General features: G+C 42.8%; 1 protein-coding gene across 1 annotated transcript in view; it reads right to left on the bottom strand.

The window, feature by feature from the left end:
- Nucleotides 1-5,478: 5,478 nt before the first annotated feature.
- The window catches only part of SPIRE1 (spire type actin nucleation factor 1), a 126,465-nt gene continuing 114,160 nt past the window's right edge, over nucleotides 5,479-17,783 (bottom strand). Inside the window, exons 12-16 of the mRNA XM_058803094.1 lie at nucleotides 12,722-12,859; nucleotides 11,605-11,675; nucleotides 10,833-10,860; nucleotides 10,614-10,744; nucleotides 5,479-9,772 (exon numbers count right to left, since the gene is read on the bottom strand). Coding sequence (XP_058659077.1) covers nucleotides 9,520-9,772; nucleotides 10,614-10,744; nucleotides 10,833-10,860; nucleotides 11,605-11,675; nucleotides 12,722-12,859 — 621 coding nt within the window. The 3' untranslated portion in view covers nucleotides 5,479-9,519. The remainder of the gene's footprint in view (nucleotides 9,773-10,613; nucleotides 10,745-10,832; nucleotides 10,861-11,604; nucleotides 11,676-12,721; nucleotides 12,860-17,783) is intronic.

The raw sequence follows: 17,783 nt of genomic DNA, 5'->3' as shown, positions 1-17,783 counted from the left end.
TGGGTGGGGTGTGTCCATTTGGAAACCTGTGCTGCAGCATTTCCGTGAATGCGTGCTGGAGGGTTGGAAACATGACTGTCAGCAAGGGTGGGAAAGCCTTTGGAGAGGCTCCTGTGTTGCTTTGGTATGGGAGAAGAGTTGTCTAAAGCTGCTCCTTGCATCAGAAATGAAATATTTACTTAGTGTTGTCTTAGGCTGGCTGACTTGTGCATGGCACTTCCACAAAGCCACCACAGGCTCTCTGGAGCCGAGCTCCTCTGCCACACCCTCGGGTCGGTGCCAATTACACATCAGGTTCCCGGATTACTTTCTTGACACTTTGTTTCCTTCTTGCAGGAACTAATCCCTATTTGCTTCTTTCCCTAGCTCCTTTCTGTTTTGTTCCTCCCTGGTTTTGGGCTGCTTTCACTCCACCATTTCCTCCCACTTAAGGAAGTATATGAGTAAATGCTTGGTTTTCCAATCTGTCTGCTGCTCCACCTGCCAGGCATCAGCAGCTTTCCTACTTGTGCTCAGTCCTCTCCTGCTTTTCTCTAGGAGAGTGGGGACACTTTGGGTAGGAAAAAGACAAATTTCTTCTGGAGGCCTGTTCCTTCATTTAGCTCCCTCTCATCTTAGGGGTAGGTTCCGATTGTGCATCCATGGGATTGTTGATCTTCCTGTGGCTGCTCATTTTGCCAGTGTGTACAAAGGACCTTGCAGTGGGTCACACTGGAGCCAGGTAGGTGTGACGGTGTTTGCAGGGGTCTTAGGATGAGGGAAGAGAGGAGGATCTGACTCCATGTTTCAGAAGGCTTGATTTATTATTTTATGATCTATATTATATCAAAACTGTACTAAAAGAACAGAAGAAAGGATTTCATCAGAAGGCTAGCTAAGAATAGAAAAGAAATTATAACAAAGGTTTGTGACTGACTGAGACAGTCCATACAGCTGGGCTGTGATTGGCCATTAATTAGAAACAACCACATGAGACCAGTCACAGATCCACCTGTTGCATTCCACAGCAGCAGATAACCATTGTTTACATTTTGTTCCTGAGGCCTCTCAGATTCTCAGGAGAAAAAATCCTAAGTAAAAGATTTTTCAGAAAACATCATGGCTACAGGTAGGCTCCAGTGTTCAGGAGATGAAGTGGTTCTTAATTTCCCACAAGCTTTCCTGGGCAGTTTTTACCCTGCTCTCTGTCCTTATTGTTGGCATATGGGGCTTCAATCCTTCTCCCTTGGCTATGTGGCTGGTCAGATCGATGGGATCTGGTGGCATCTCTAGCTGTCTGTGCTGTGCTGATTTTGAAGCATCTCAATTCCCATTCCAGTTCTTAGACTGTTACAGACTGAGCTGGCCCTTGAGGCAAAAAAACTTCCTGCCTTTGGAATTGTTTATTTTCATTGCTCCCTAGAGAAATTTCTCCATCTTTCTTTACTGGAAATGGCTAAAAAATATTTCTGAAGTTGGTTTTATGTCACATGCATTGGCTGAGGCTTCTCAAAGACAGAAAGCTGCATGTGAGGGAAAGTGTTAGGCTGCTTGTGGGAGCAGCAGAGCGCAGCTTTTTGGATTGCAGCAGGAGGAGGAAAAGGGATATGTAGGAGGAAAAAATGTGTAAAGCAGAAATGCTGTAAAGTCAGTGCTGATTTACTTGGAGGGATCTTGAAGTGCTGGGGCCAAGCAGAAAAAGCTCGGAGCTTGTAACTATGTTGATTAATAGGCAGCAAGTGCCATCGTGAGTAAGAATTCTGCGCTTTGAAAGTTGAAAGTGGAACCGAAGTTGGGTTTTGTGAGCTGTGAGAGGGAGGTTGTGTACAGCAGTTGTTCAAGCTGCAGTTCAATGTTTCTCAGCTGCTGGGTTGCAGTTCAAGGGTGTGATGTGGGGAAGTGGTTGGATTTTAGGAATTTGATGCCAGCACATCAGATCTCCACGCTGGATAGAAGTGTGGCTGCTCTCTCTGTCCCTACAGCTGTGTCACACATGCCTGCTGTGGAGGGCAGGAGCTGGGAAGAGCTGGTTCCTGACTGCAGGGGGAGCAGCGAGGGCAGACAGCAGCGGTGGTTCCCCGAGCGGGGCAAACTGGGCACGGTGGTTCTTGGCCCTGAAGGACTTTAAGATGTTGAAGATCCCACACTCAAAATAGACTGGCTTCTGGTTGATGTGTAGTTGTTGTGCTGCTGCAGGCTCATGTTAGCAACAAAAGTATCGACTAAAAACATCATAATCAAATGGTCTGGTGTGTAATTAATTTGGTTTGTTTAGACTTAATTTGGCCTTGTGCCAGTGTGAGTCTTCCATGCTCGCCCATGCTTCTTATTTCTTTTCCCCCATCAGGTCAGCAGGCATGCTGGAGGAAGGGTTGTATTTGTTGGGACAACAGGCAATCCTAGTGAAAGCTCCCATATTTTTTGAAACTTTGCTTAAAGTAAGCAAAGGCATTGAGCTGCAGGGGGTGGTGTCAGAAACTGCTGCAGAGCACAAACTGGGCACTGATGTACTGACAATGTAACAACCTAGCACTGGGAAAATGACCAGCCATGTTCCTTGATGAGACACTTCCCATTCAAATCCTCAGGGGGAGCAGTGGTGGGTAGGCAACACCATTCCGGCTGCTGCGCCTCCCTAGACTGAGCCGCGTAGTGTCCATGTACCCTGTGGTGCTATCCAAAATAAATGCCATGTGCGGTTTAAAAAAATCACTTCTGGGTGTGACTGTGGTAATATCTAACACACTGTTGGTTTTCTGAGAAAGCTGCAGAAAAGCAATTTCCATTAGTCTGTGCTGGGTAGGCAGCAGGATGCAGTACCAGTCTCCCTGGAGCTTGCTGTAAGCCACACACTGCTCAAAAGCTCTGCTGGGGTCCTCTGGGCCTGGGCTGGTAACTGCATTTGGGACTGGCAGCTGCTCCATTTTGCATTAGAACAGGAAAGATTCATCTAAAATCACTAGCCTTGACTTGTAAATAAGACTTTATTTATCTAATAAATTACCTTCTCACCCCACCAACACTACCTGCCACCTTTGAGTATCATGCAGGTTATGCACTAAGCCTTTTAATCACAGCTCCAGGGAGCAGGTCATGCTTTCACTATGGATTTGTTCAGTGAGAAGGCATTTCTGTGAAACACAAGTTCTGTCCTTTTAATTTTTCCATAACTGAGGTGACTGAGGTATGATTCTCATTTCACTGGAAGGCACCTGCAAGTGAAATGATCAGTAAGGGCTCCTAATGTGGTGCCCTGCTGGTACAATACCTTCTCTTTTACTTTGCTATAATTTTGTTTCTGACCTTGCTAAGATCTGCAGCAGCTAAAGCTCAGAGCTCTGCCTGGCCAAACAAATGTGGAACACAGCCTTGCCACATGTGCTCTGTAGGAAAGGGTGCCCGTGGTCTTTACAGTTCCCTCAAGAAAGTGAGAGCAATGCAGTAATTTTAAAGAGTTTTAATTAGTAATGCATGGACAAGAAATTGCATTTCAGTACCACATAACATGGAAACAAGCAGGAGACAGTTCTGTGGCCCTTGTGGGCCTCTTGCTGTTAGAGCTGATGCCCCTGGTGTCCCTGAAGATGCGCAGACAGTACATGCACAGTGACAGCACAGAAGCAGGGGGAGCTCAGAAGGGAAGGGTTTGTGCTTTAGGCCTGTTCATGTCCAAAAAGTGCACCTCCTGTTTGAGATATTTTTTTTCTTTATTAAAGAAGGGGGTGAGGGAGATGGAACCAGCTTTAACAGAAATACAATTCAAAAACCCTTCTCATGATCTTATTTTGCTTTTGAGTCACAGGTAGTGTAACCACCAGCCCTTCAAAAGGAACATGCCCACCTTAAATGTCTCAGCTGAAAATGGGCCTTGAGAGTGCTGCCTCTCTATAATCTGTGCCAGCTGAACTGGTGCTTATTTCCACTAAACTTTGGGAGCCCACCTCCTGCAGGGCTTACATCAACTCATGCCCGTGTCCTTTAATTCTAAATTTAGCAGATTTCTGAAATCCAGTTTAAAAAATCCCACACTGTCTGGCCCAGGGCCTGTCCTGCAAAAGCCAAAGCATTGCTGGCTCCCATTTCTAAGCACTGGTGTCACTGGTTAGAGAAATGCAGAGAGGACCTGAAGCCTAGTGGAAACACCTTCAGCTGCATCAGAGGTACCAAGAATATGGTTTTTTCATACTGAGCCTCTTATGGGTTGTTTTTTTTAAAAATCAAATATATAAATAATCAAACAGTATATCAATAATCCTTTTTAGCTGTGAGTCTACAGTAGCAGTCTGGCACCTTGAAAAATTATGTTTACAAGTGTATTTTTTAATTAGCTATAGTAAGGCATGTTCCGAAGGGGCTGTTCCAAAGGGCTGTTCCAAAGATGTAGAAATGTTCTACAGAACCCATCTCGCTGCCCTGTGCAGACAGCAGCAGCTCCTGATACCTCAGGACACAGAGCCTGGACTGCCTCACATCTGACACTCAGTTCAGGCAGGCACTGCCACTGCAGAACAGCCTGACCAGGGAAGAAACTGGAATGTTACTGAATTGATTTATTGCAAATAAACAAACTAAGCTACTACTGCATACAATTTGATGCCTGTTTAGCTCCTTCTCCTGATTACACCCCATGACATTTGTTGAGCGCAGACCTACCATAGAAAAATTCATTCACAAGTCTTTGCTTGTCAGAGTATTGTCAAGTTTCATCTCTCTGGAATTTGTTTCACCTGGAAGTAGGGCTAATTGTTTTCCAGTACTGAAAGCAGATGGAAACTTGCACTGCAGGATCCTTTCAGCTCTGACACTGAGCACTCAGCTCTTCAATAGCAGCTCTCAAAATTCTTTAAACAGTTTGTAACCACTTTGAAGTGTCATTTTGCAGCTGGGGACTCTGGGACACAAAGCAGCTCACAACATGTGCCAGGGCAGCTGGGCAACATGGGCAGCTCTGGGATTTTTCAATGTCAAGGTGAGGGAACAGGGAAGGCCCAGGCTGCAGGAGCTCACAGGTGCTGCTCAGCACGGGGGTTCTGTGCTTTGTGTGTCACATCAGGCTGAGCTAATGCCCCTCTGTCATGGCTCTCTGAGAAGGAAGTTCTGGGGAACAGTAATTACAGGTACCCAAAAAGTCTGAAACACAATAGTAAAAATCAGACAGAAACAATGAAAGAGGTTTCTATAGCTGGAACATTCTCAGACTGGCCTTAAAATACACATATACAAAAGAAGAAATAAACCGGAGTAGCTCCAAGTTATCAACATGGCAACAGTATAAAATTTTCTGGTAACATGAACATAATCCATGTGCTGTAGCACCAGAGTGTAGAGTTGCAGCACCTTTCTCTCATGCCTGTGTGCTGTCACTGTTTCACAGATGAGACTGAGCTGTAAGACAGTAATTACAGTGTAAGCTGTAATTCCTAAGAGTTGTGCAGAGCTGCTGGATGAAGTAAAGCAGGAAGGCAGCAACCAGGAGTTTAAAGTTGGAGGTTCTAAATAAGTTTTAACCTATAGAGCATGCAGCCAGTAACGAACCAGGGAAGCTGATGCTGAACTTGACTGGGGAAAAAGGGATGCTCAGGAGAGAAGAGAGAACAATGTCAGAGTTGTGATAAGAATGTTCTCTCCACTTCTGGTTTAAAAATGAAACCAAATCCATCAAGAACCTCTCCAAAAGACTGTCAGCATTTCTGTCCCAATGATGAGGAAGGGATGGAGATTTCCCAAAGCCTGTATTACATGCAGGACAAATGTGCTGCCTCAGGTACAGCCTGCCAGCGTTGGAAAAAGCAGCACACTGGTAACAGAGGGAGTTGGCTGCAGATGATGACAAGGAGTTAATCACATCACTGGGGTTACACAAGCAGTTTTTATTGCTATTCTAAAGGTACTTCGACAGGTTTTCATCCCTTCATGCGGCCCAGCCAGTGTTCAGCTGTTATGCAATCATTTTTGTTAACAATTCTTTACCAAAAGAAATATCTGACTGATCTTACAAAACTATAAAAGCATGAAAAAGAGAGAGACAGAACCTTTAAATCAGCTTCCCCATGAATAATTAACACAGACAAAGGTTATAATGGAAAGACATTTTATTTTTACCAGGTAACACCCCTCCCTGTATAAAGGAAGTAATGGAGAAAGGGAAAAAAAACCCCAACAACCCCTCAAAACACTACTGTCACCATGAACACTTGAAAGGTCAGGTCTGAGAGCTGCAGCAAAAGCCTGCTCACATCTTTCATCACCACCGTGAGGCAGAGCTGGTTTTGCATTCCCCACAACCAGGTTCACATACAAAACAAGACTGATGCTGCCAGAGGCATTTTTAGTTCCTTGGGTCTCTTATGATAAACTTTAACAGACCTTGGGCATACTAATAAAGCTAAAAAAACCCAAAGAAAATAATTTTAAAATTCGTGGAACAGAGTTCTCTGTGCTAGTGCCACATTCTTTTCAGCAGTAATTTGCTCTAAGATGTGCAAACTGTATTAGGGGGCTGAAAGCGTTAACTCTAATAAAAGATAACAGCCAACACACATATAAATAAGACTCGTTTCCTTTTTAAAACATCATGGGAAATTCCATTCCCATTGCATGATTGATGGAGACTTCCTAAATATTAATAAATATATTACAGATATTTACAAGCTTCTGATTTCCCCCTCCGACGCTGACGTGAAGCTCAGCCCGTAACTAGGACATGCTGGGCAGCACCACGGGCTGCTGGGCCAATGGCTGCAGTGCATTTGGGATGCTGGTGCAGGCAGGGAGGAGATGGAAAGCTAAAAATAGCCCCCTCTGCAGAGCCAGGCAACCAGCGAGCTGAGCTCCTTCAGGCTTCCTGCGACCAGCCAAGCCGCTGCTCCTCCGCTCATGGAATGAAATGCTGGGATAATGTGGAGCAACTGTGCCAGGGAGGAAGGGATGGAGCCAAGGGAGAGGCAGCCCTCCACACTGTGTCCTCTGGAGCCTGCCACAGCACGTGTCAGCAGCTTGGAGGGTTTTCCCAGGGAAAAAGGGAGGTTGTCCGGGCCCTGGCCCATGGCAGCAACGGGGAGCCATCTGTACAACCACTGCATTGTTTTTCAGTGTTTGTGCCCTGCTCAGCACAGGAGAGCCTGTCCTGAGCCAGGGACTTGTGGGACTTCAGGGCAGGCACAGGCTGGATCACAAAGCTCTGCCACTGCCCCAGAGCCACCCCCAGACACTGTCAGAGTGGGGCAGGGCACAGGCATGAAAGACTTGTTTGCCTTCACATGCTCAGGAGCTACTTAGTCCTTCATCCTGCCTGCTCTACAACATCCCAAATACCTCTCCAAGAGGAAAATAAATGTGCTGGATGCCCTGCACCTCGGTGGCCTGAGGACACCAGGGAAGCAGACTGTGAGCAGAGGACCGTGCAACTGAAACATGGCCTGGACATCTCCATGAAAAAATCCTGACAACAACAGGGCAGATGCAAAGTGAGATTTCCTGCATTTGTTTCTGTCTGGTTCCCCTGGTGCACTGTGCAGCAAACACACAGCCTGGTTTTGGCACAGAAACAAGACAAAGTGCTGATGTGACTGAGATCAGGCAACACTTCCAGCAACAGCAGAACCTTTCCCACCAGCCAGCCTGTGCTGCTCCCCTGCAATCCTACATCCCTATCCCATGCCAGTACTCCAGGTGCCGTAACATGCAAGACACTTTTCCAGAGGCACCATGAGGAGAGGGCTGTGCCACCTGACCTTAAATGGGACAGCAAGGAGGGAGAGTTAGCACTGAGCCCTGCTTTTCCTGTTTGCATTGGTTCAGAAAAAAATAGAAACTATTTCAATAAGCCCTACATATGTGAGAATTCTCATTTTCCAAGGGGGCTTTTAAGAAAAAAATAAGGATGGCTGACTCCCTGGGAAGGTTTACAGAGACTTTTGCATGTGCTTTTCAAATCAGCCTAAAAGAGACGATATGGATGGCTGCTCCAAAGGCTGCCAAATGGGAGCCAAGCAGCCCTGGTGCCTCCCAGCCTGGGCACTGTGCCTTGCCAGGGCCAGAGGGGCAGTCTGCCTCTTGGGCTTTTTGGACAGAGGAAGCTGTTTTGCTTAATACACCTTTAAAATTATGTTATGGAAGTCCAGTCCCAGCTACTTTGGAGCAGTTCTGAGGTATCTCTCATTAACTCGAAGAATAGAAATGTTAATAAATAGATCTGAAACTTTTCTGCTATGTCATTCTATAATACACTGCTATATAGATATTAAATATGCCTCAGGGTATTAAAAAATTTATGAAAAAAGTTACAGTAGTTGATTTCAAGTATTAATAACTTGGCTATGTTAGCTTGTTTTTAAATACCAAAAAGATCTGGCCCCAGATTATTGACTAAACTCTGGCTATGACTGAATTAAAAAAAAAAAAAGTATTCTGAATGTAAAAAAAAGTGCAAAAAAGCATGAGAAGTCAGTTAACATTGTAAAATTGTTGAAACTTTTACACAATTAGTCTAGCACTCCCTTGTGAGTGAATTAAAAAGGGGGAAAGAATGAAAAAAAGATTAAAGAAAAAAAAGAGATTGCTCCCAATCTGAGAGAGCACTGTCCCAAATTTCAGCCGAACACGAATTTTTACAGCCAAGTTATAAACCCCAGAAAAAATGGGGTTACAAGTGGATATGCTGTCAGACAGAACTCTAGCAGTATCTGTGTGCTCCATTATAATACAAATTTACACCTTACTCACTGCTTTCTCTGAGTAACCACAAGAACAATTTTACAGGTATTCAGTTAAAATTAGAAGCCTCCCTTATTTCCCATCCTCCCCATAAACTGTACAACTTTGTCTACTACTAAAATTCACTGCTACTAGTAGTCATTATCATACATTCAAGATAGAAAGTGAACTACTAAAACCTGCTCAGGAGTCACTCAGAAGGACACTAAGGCTTAAGAAGTACAGCAGCTCAGGGGTACGACCGACCACACGGGCCAAGAGCTTTGTCACCTGCTTTGCCCCAGGACACTGACACTGCGGAGTCCCTTGCTGAGCCCTGATCTCAGGGCAACCAAATGGGTCAAAGGAAGATGGATCTGACTGGAGCTGCTCATGCTGGGTGCCTGCTGCGTGTGAGCATTCCGAGGGTGGGAATGCAACAGGACCTACTGTTTGCTAGTGTGCTAACGCTGACACTGTGCTAGATCTGGTTCCCCACCAGACACCTGCTCTCAGCTCATCTCCTGAAAAATGATTGAAAGCATGGTTAAAAAAAGAGTGAAAGCGAGAAAAGGCTTTCTTATTTTGATGCACACGTACAAAAGAGGCAACAATTTCCAACTGTTGATGTCTCCCAGTGCAAGCAGCTGCCCCGTCATGTATCGCCCTGCACAGATCCCAGCACAGCTCTGTGTCTCTGGGAGCTGCTGGAGCAGGAAACCCTGTGACTGAAGGCAAACCCAAGCCAGTCAGGTGGAACAAAGCAACGGGGTGACGATCCAGACCCAGTGACCTGGCTGATGGATGATGACCTGGTGGAGCTGAAGCAAAGCAGAAGGCACAGGCTCAGACCTCGTTGATCGTCCTTTCCGAGGGGCAGTACTCCGAGGTTCCTGCTGAGGACATGTAGAAGGATTGCGTTTTCCTTTTTAACCTGGCTCGCTTGTTGGCCAGGGACAGGCTGCGCCGGCTTGAGTTGATGATTTCTGAGATGAACTTCTTGCAGTCCACACAAACCTCCATTGTGCTCCAGTCCTCCATTAATTCTTTGGGAAACTCTTCATGCGACTTATCTACAGACTTGGACCTTGAGGTCAACCTGAAAGGCAAAAGAGCAGGATCTGTCACGTTATCTGTCAGCTTGGCTGCAGGCCCTAGAAAAAATCACATCAGAAAGGTCTGGATTTAAATTTTCCTTCCTTCTGTCCCAAATTGCTCCAAAAACTGGAGACAACAGCTTCTGCCTGGATTGGTAAGGTTGCAGGGTCACTGACTGAGGGTGTGTGTAACATTTACATCCTGGCAAAAACAATCTTCCTAGTAACTAAAAATAGCTGATGTTTTTGGCTAATCTACACAGCACCATAGCAATGGTGATCTATGCAGAGGGTTTATACAGCAAATTCCCTCAAAAAGGAGCATTTCTTTTATATTTGATTAGCCTTGAAAACCATCCATGTATAAATTATAAAGCCAACAGATAACTTCATAATATTAAAATGAAAAAATTACAAAAATTTGAGTAAGAAAAATTAGGGGGAAAGAAGATAAATCTGTGCACTAGATATCATTTAATTCTCAATCAGTGGGTGATTTCAGCCTGTAAGATTTATCTCCAAAGAGTCCATTCACACCAGAAAAAAAAAAGACATGTTAAGGATATTTTCTCAGAGGTCCTACAGAAATACAGTCGTCCCAGACTCATTATTTTTCAGCTGGAATGTGAAAAAGGTTTAAGACACTGTTAGGTTGCTATTTCTGTAAATCAAAGCAATGACTAGAAGAGACCTGGCTTTTCAGGTATCAGGAAAGTTACTACAGGCATTAGAAACATGGCCAGCTACAAAACAGGTGAGCAGCATGTTCATGATTGATAAGCCAGCATGAAACATTTGGGGAACATTTGCAACAGACACATGTGAGGCTGGGCTGTCTCTCACCTGCTCCGCAGGGAATGGTGGTGACTGGTAGAGGGTTTCTCTGGCCTCATGAAGCTTTCTCCCCTTTGCAAGGTTGAGGGTCCCAGGGAGAAGATGGGGAGGGTGGAGTATGGCTTCGATGGCAGCCGCATCTGTTGGGGACAGCACAAGGCACGTGCAGCATCATTACAAAGGTTGCAGCTTTTTAGAAAGGCTCAAAACAGAAGTTTGCTTACTTACTTTTTTGCAACACTGTGAGCATACAGGCCTGTGTAAAAAACAAGAGCATGAATCAGTCCATTGGGAAAAATTATGCTTAAATCAAGAATAAGGGATTTCAGGAGATAGAAACCTGCCCCCCTCCATCCTCCTCTTAAACAAACATATTTATTTTTAAAGCTTCTTCAACACAGTAACTTCAATCAGAACGTGAAGCCAGAAGCAAGGAGAAATGCTGAACAAGAATGGCACCTAAATCAAAAAACAGGGGAAAAAAAGAAAAATAAACTGGTTTTCCTCTAAAGAGACCTCTTCTGGTAAGTGAGACCAAAACTCAGTGATGACATAGATCTTCTGACTTATTGTCTCACTGTTAACTTAAAATTTATAATTTTGCCTGCAAATATTCTTCTTGCATTTCCCCTGCCTCAATACTCCAAAAAAATTGCCCAAAAATAAATTGCCTTGAAATGTTTTCCCCAAACACAGAGGTTGTAGAACTGTTGAGTGGGGAGCCTGAGTAAATTCCATGTTGCTTTCTCAAAAGCATTAAAAAAAAACAACAAATGTTTCTCTCACTTTTAGTCAAGAGTTTCAGTCCAAGGAAGCAGTTCAGTCATTTACAAATGAAATGTTTCTGCATACTTTTTTGTTTTTTTTTTTAACACAGACTGTTAGAGAAATAAACCAAACCAACATTATACAGCAAAAATTTTTGAGGGTTTCTGATGTATAAATCGATCATTTTTCCTATGAAATTGTACTAATTTATTAACAGACATAAAATATTTACCTCTTGCAGAACTGACAAGTGTAAGACCAGGTAAAGAAAGAAAACCTTCTTGTTCGACAGCAAAAGCAGAGCTGGAGGAAGAAGAACAGAGGAATGCAGAGTGTTAAGCACAGTCACACACAGTGATGACTTCACTGACCAGTTGCTGTTGGCAAGGTCACAGTGGCAGGGCTACATCCAGTTCTGGGTCTGTACTTCTAAGATGACATTGAGAACAAGGTCCAGAACTGTATCTTCATATATTTAGAATTAAGCCTTTAATTGTTTTGCCTAAATTAATACTTGCTCATTAACTAGATAACTTTGGTTAGAAATAAAAGCAAACAATTTTAATAGTGGGGTAAATTAATTAAATCCTCAACCTACTTTGAGATTTGAGAAAAGCTCATTACTAAGATTTATATGTCATGACAGCAGGCAACAGCTGAATCTAATGAATGACATTATAAGATTATTGTTCCTCTGCCTGAAATGTATTAAACCTTTAAAATAAATCTGCACATTAGACACAGGTAGGCCTGTAGATAAAATACACAGGGAAGTCAAAATAGGCTTTTTGAAGGTGTCCAAGAAGCACAGATTAAAAGTGGGAGAAAAGGATGCTGCTTCTACTGGAAGTACCAATCTCCAATCTGCAGTTTACAGAAAAATGCATTAGTGAAGGGGTCTCTAAAATTAAACCTCCTCCTGGTTGCATCACTTCTCTGAAGGCTTTAATTCCCTCTATGCTAGATAGTAAGGGTTCACATATGAAGAACTTGTAGTTTTCTGTTGCTATCTGTAATTCTATTTTCTGGAACAGAAAAGGTAACCAAACCTGCGGAAGGCATGGGGTCAGAAATCACCTCAGTCAATGAAGTTCAAACCAGACACATAAAGATACACTCTGATAATTGCAAATGTTACTGCATTTTAAAGGCAATCCTAACAAAAAAGGTGTTTCCATGAAAAGTTTTGATGTTTCTGGACATCACCCCCCTAAATGCCACACATTTAGGGGGATGTTTGGTGGATAAGTCTCTCTCCAACAGAGAGTAAGAAACAAATGTGTAAATGGGAGGTTTGTGCAACTGGTCTCTCTCAGTACCCTTCAGAGCCTCCTCAGACTGAGCCCTACCTTTCCTTTCTTGAGAGCAGTGTAGACATCTTTATATTGCTGGTACTTCTCCAGCTCGGCCTTCACAAGCACCTGACGGATGTGCATGACCTCCTCCACTGTCAGAGCCAGACATTCCACGGGGTAACAGAACTCCTCCTGGAAGCCAAAAACCCCATATTATTTCAAAGACAAATGGCTTCTTCCAGAGTTCAACTTAGACAACCAGCCACCTGGTTAGTAACTCCAGAAACAGGGGGTTTCTCCCATCAAACTGGAATAGCACTGGCTCATTCATGGGCATCACATGAGTCTCAAACCACTGGAAGCTGCATAAATGTGATGTAAATGATTTTATGTTCAGCCTTCACAATGATGACAGTTTTCTTCATCTTTCCTCCTCAAATCACTTGACTCTTCTCTCCATTTGTCTTTTATTGTGAACATTTGTTTCAAGCCAATCAACATTCAGATTTATAAATTGAAAGGGAAAATGAAATATGGTAGATGACATTATTTTATGTATACTGTTTGAGGTATACATCAAATAATTTCTCTCAGACTTCGCGATGCCCAGAGTGGCCAAGGAAAGTTGTTAGTAGCCCATTCTAGCAAAAATTTTTATTCAGTGGTACCACATCTTAGTGCTCACATGATCAGAATCACACCAAGACTACAAAAACTTATATCAGCTCAGGCAGAAAAGTTGTCCTTTCTGCCCCAGAAAGTAACAGCAGCAATTTAAGCTTTACAGAATAATGCTCCAGTATCAAGTAGGTGAACTGGTTAGCCAGTGTTGCATTATAAATGGTAGAGACTCAAACAGAGAATTAACAGCACAACTTTCCACTTACAAAATTTTGAATTTGTTCTGTGTTGCAGCATTTAGGAGAATATTGCGTGCAGAATTCCTGAATTTGGTACCAGGGAATAAAAAGCACCAACCCAATTTGTAATTCAGCCCAGTAGTTGATTATACATTTCCAAAAGAAAGACAGAAACCTCTGTGGGAACTCCCATTGCTTAATGCTTAGTGAACCTTTTCAGTCAGCCCAGAGGGGCTACTGTGCAGTAATGACAATGACAGGCACTGCTCTCTGAATAAACGAAGGAAATTTCTCCTGCATACACAAAGACGTGGCTGACAGTTTGGAGATCTCGTTTACAAATTGAAGTGATGAATCGGATTAGTACGGAAATGCTCCATTTCCATGTACTCAGAGTTCTGTCTTTCCATCAGATTAAAAAGAAAATCCTTCTACATTGCAGACCTGGCAAACATTAGCATTTAGGAACCACCACATTTTTAAAAACTGTTGTCTTACCTATCTAGAAAGGGAACACAAAGAAACTTCACTCTGTTTAGGGTACCCCACAAAAGACCAGAATTGAGTTAACTTTGTTAGATTTGCCAGCTAAACCTTTGGGATATGGAAAACTAATTTTCTGGAAAAAACAAACTGTATCAAAAGCAGCTGCAATTTGCTCTAAGGTGTAAAAGTGCACAGCCAAAACAAAGTATCTTCTGTTCCTTATGAGCAACTTTACAGCTAACCGGCAGCTCTCAGCATTTTGTTCTGGGTTCTTCCCATAGCAACTGCCTTGTTATGGGGAGGCACGGCTGAAGGCTAGGGCGGCACGGGAGAGGAAGTGGGTGGGAAAGCGGGATGCACACAATGCCAGCAAACCCCCCAGTCTGCATCCTGGGAGACTGAGGGAAACTATCCGAGGTGAATGAGCTGACTGAATGCTTGCAATCAACCAGAGCTTTAAGTCCTTTAGAAAGACATTTCTTACTTGAAGCTCTTCCTTCCCCCTCATGAACGCCCATTCCTTTAATTTACAGAACGATGACGTCGGGGAATATTGCTCCTTTGAAGAAATTCTGTGGATCTGCTATAGGTGTAGAGCACGTACTAGGGAATAGTGTGGGCCTGTTGTTGTACCAATCAAAATGAATACCATTAAAATAGAAATAGCCATCAGGCAGCAGGGGAAACATAGAAAATATTCACATGTTTAAATGCTAATGTTTTAATTCCAGTGGTTACACAAGGACAACAAAATGTTAATGCAACATTAAATGAAAGATAAATAATCAGTTTTCAGAAAACTGCTTGGGTTTTTTTTTTTCCCTTTTCAGAATATAAATAAGTACATAAGAAAATATTTTTTCTACACTACCTCTAAGGCATTGAAATTAATTAAATTTTGCTAAGCACTGGCTAAACTTCATTGAACAATGATGCTTTGGAGTTACTGCTCAAACTTCAAACCTGCACCCAAATTCAGCAGCTCCAAGTGAGAGTACTCTCTGCAATACTCGCATATGACAGAACATGGTAAAGACAAAATGTGGTTTGAATGGTCTTGATTTTCCAGAATTACACTCAATACTCATTTTAATATTAAACACAAGCCAATATGCTTATTTTTAAAGGGGAAAAAAAATATTATTTGCAAATACGATTTTGAACTTGAATTGTCCGTGATCCTCTTGGGGACTGGCTTAACTCTGACTATGCAATCATTTTATAAACACTATACCTTAAAGTGTGTATGTATAATTATTTTATGCAGGAAAAGCAGGTAGTAAGGCTTGCATACCCATAATGTGCTTTGTAGGTCATTCTCAGTGTACACACACCTAACAGTTCTGATGACTAACACATTTTTACTCTAATGTATTCCTTCTTCTCATTAAAGGATGTCACTAGACATTCAAATGAGTTGCATTGGTAAATTGCAAAATGAATGCGCGCCAGAGTGGCCTCTAAATTCTGCAATTCACAATTAGTCAGACACTCTAAACTCTTGCTCCTTTTGCAGACTAAAAGTTTCTAAAAGGTCAGCTCAGTGTATCTCAACTATAAACTCTCCTACAAGAGGGTTCACCCTTCCACTTATTGGTTGGGACAACAAAATGAAGGAAAAATTAAATAATTCATGTTCAGTTAACATAGGGGTAAATTAAATACTTTTTATTTCCAGTGGCTTTGCCTTCCCTGATAGATGGATATGAGCTATTTTGCAAGTTCTGATACACAAGTGTGCTGAGGACCAAAACAATATATAGGCTTTCAAGTAAAGCAGATTGCAAATGCCCTCCCATTCTACATAGTGTACCTTGGGAGAAACATAAAACCTCATTCTTTTAAACATAGTCCAAGGATCACAATAGTTTTGCTGGATTTTTGCTGCAGGATCTTCATGTGCTGTAATATTTAAGGTCTGTCCCATTGATAATCTGGTGATGTTGCATTTTTAGTTTGCTGTCCTTTCAGAACTGATTTCTTTTCCCCGTGAGGTGATTGAAGACACACAAATATCCTACACACATTGAAATCAAAGTCAATCAGGTGCAATGTCCCAGCCTAAGCTGTAATTCTTGCCACAGCTGAGGAAGTGCTCCCCTAGGAGGGAACATGCTGGTGAAGGTGATTTCCAAAGCCAGCAAAAAGAGGCAAACCTTTGCGGGTTTCCACCTGCTGGCAAAAGCTCTCTCACAGAGATAGTACATAGCCCCTGCCACCCCACACATGGCTGCTTCAACGGGATGAGAGCTGAGCAGAGAAGCTGTTTGCATAGTTGAAAAAAGTGGTCTGAAAGTCATCCTTGGAAATAAACTGGTTATCCTAGGAACCTGAACAATAGATAGGAAGCAGAGAAGCGAATGCTGTGTATAAATGAAACCATTAGCTTTGATCCTCTGGGTCATGAAAAAAAAAAAGATAATAAAAATAATAATTAAAAAAGCAAACAGACTGCAAAAGCACCCACAGGTAAATCTCAGGACACTGAATAGATCTCACTGATTAAGCACCAAATCAGCTCACTACAGCAACCACCAGGGCTGACCCCCCCAAAATCAGTGAGCCACCCTGCCTTTCCATGTACCACTGGCAGGGTGACATGTCAAAAGGACTGTGTTTGGCACTTTTCCAAGTTAGTTTCCCCTCTCCACCTACTTGGGCCTAACTACCTCTGTCTGATGAGATGCCAGTTCACAAAATCATCATTAGTATGCAAGACAGAGCAGTTTCCTGCTAATCCTGCTAAGAGACTGTAGCAAACCCCTGCCTGGTTGCACTGGCATTGACAGCTATTTGCTGACAAGGCCTCTTTCACCTTGGAGAGAAACCAGGGTCACAGGAGCTGGTGATAAGAAATTAAACTCCGTCAATCCTGGAGAAAGGGATAAAGAAGTGTGAGGTCAAATAAAAAAGAAATTATACTCTGCACTTATTGAGAAGCATTCAGTCTGGGAATGGCAATTTCACAGGTGCAACATCTGGAGCAGCCACTGGAAGAGGCTGGCATCCCTCTGGGAAGGAGAGGGTTGCAGAAAGCCAAAGCGTGGAACTGGGCCAGTGCCAGCATACCAGAACACATCTCCCAAAATGAAAAACAGGAGTTGAGGGAGGTGTCTGTTACACCCTAGAGGGCACTATTGCCAAGTTAAAGAATTAGCTCTCCAGGCGTCAAATAAAATAGGTTCTTATTAACAGAACATCATTTCGCTACCAGCTTCCTTCTTTTTCACTTCAAAGTCAAAACCAAGCTAGGTGGCAGTTCTCTAGAGATTAAAAAAAAACCAAAAAAACCCAAAACAAACAAACAAAAATCTCCCTAAGCACAAAAGAAACTAGTAAAACCCTTCCCATCTGTTCCCAAATTAGCCTGACTTATCTAATGGCTTTTTCTCCCTTTTCCTTTATTATTTTTCAGGGGGAATGGAATAATTGAATTAGTTTTCCTGCAATGATTTTATTTTTAATGTATTTTTCTAGGCTTATGCCAATGAACAGATTGACAGAGTGAGAGTATGTATGTGGTCAAGAAGATTCTGGTAATAACTTGGTTGACCTATTTAAAACAACAGCCTTATATAAGATTTTAAGTTGCACGATCCTCTGAAATACACAAGATTAATATTACAATGTAGCACACTCAGATACACCAGAAGTGTGATGGAGCAAATGTCTCAGTATAACACAGGATGCTTTCTGCCATCCTCCTTTTGAACTATTTGTCTGTGAATGATACTGGGCTTACCAGAAGACAAAGTCTGGGTTTCCACAGG

The sequence above is a fragment of the Ammospiza caudacuta genome, chromosome 1 (genome assembly GCF_027887145.1).
Source record: "Ammospiza caudacuta isolate bAmmCau1 chromosome 1, bAmmCau1.pri, whole genome shotgun sequence".
NCBI lineage: Eukaryota > Metazoa > Chordata > Aves > Passeriformes > Passerellidae > Ammospiza > Ammospiza caudacuta.
This window is presented reverse-complemented; position numbering and strand designations above follow the sequence as displayed.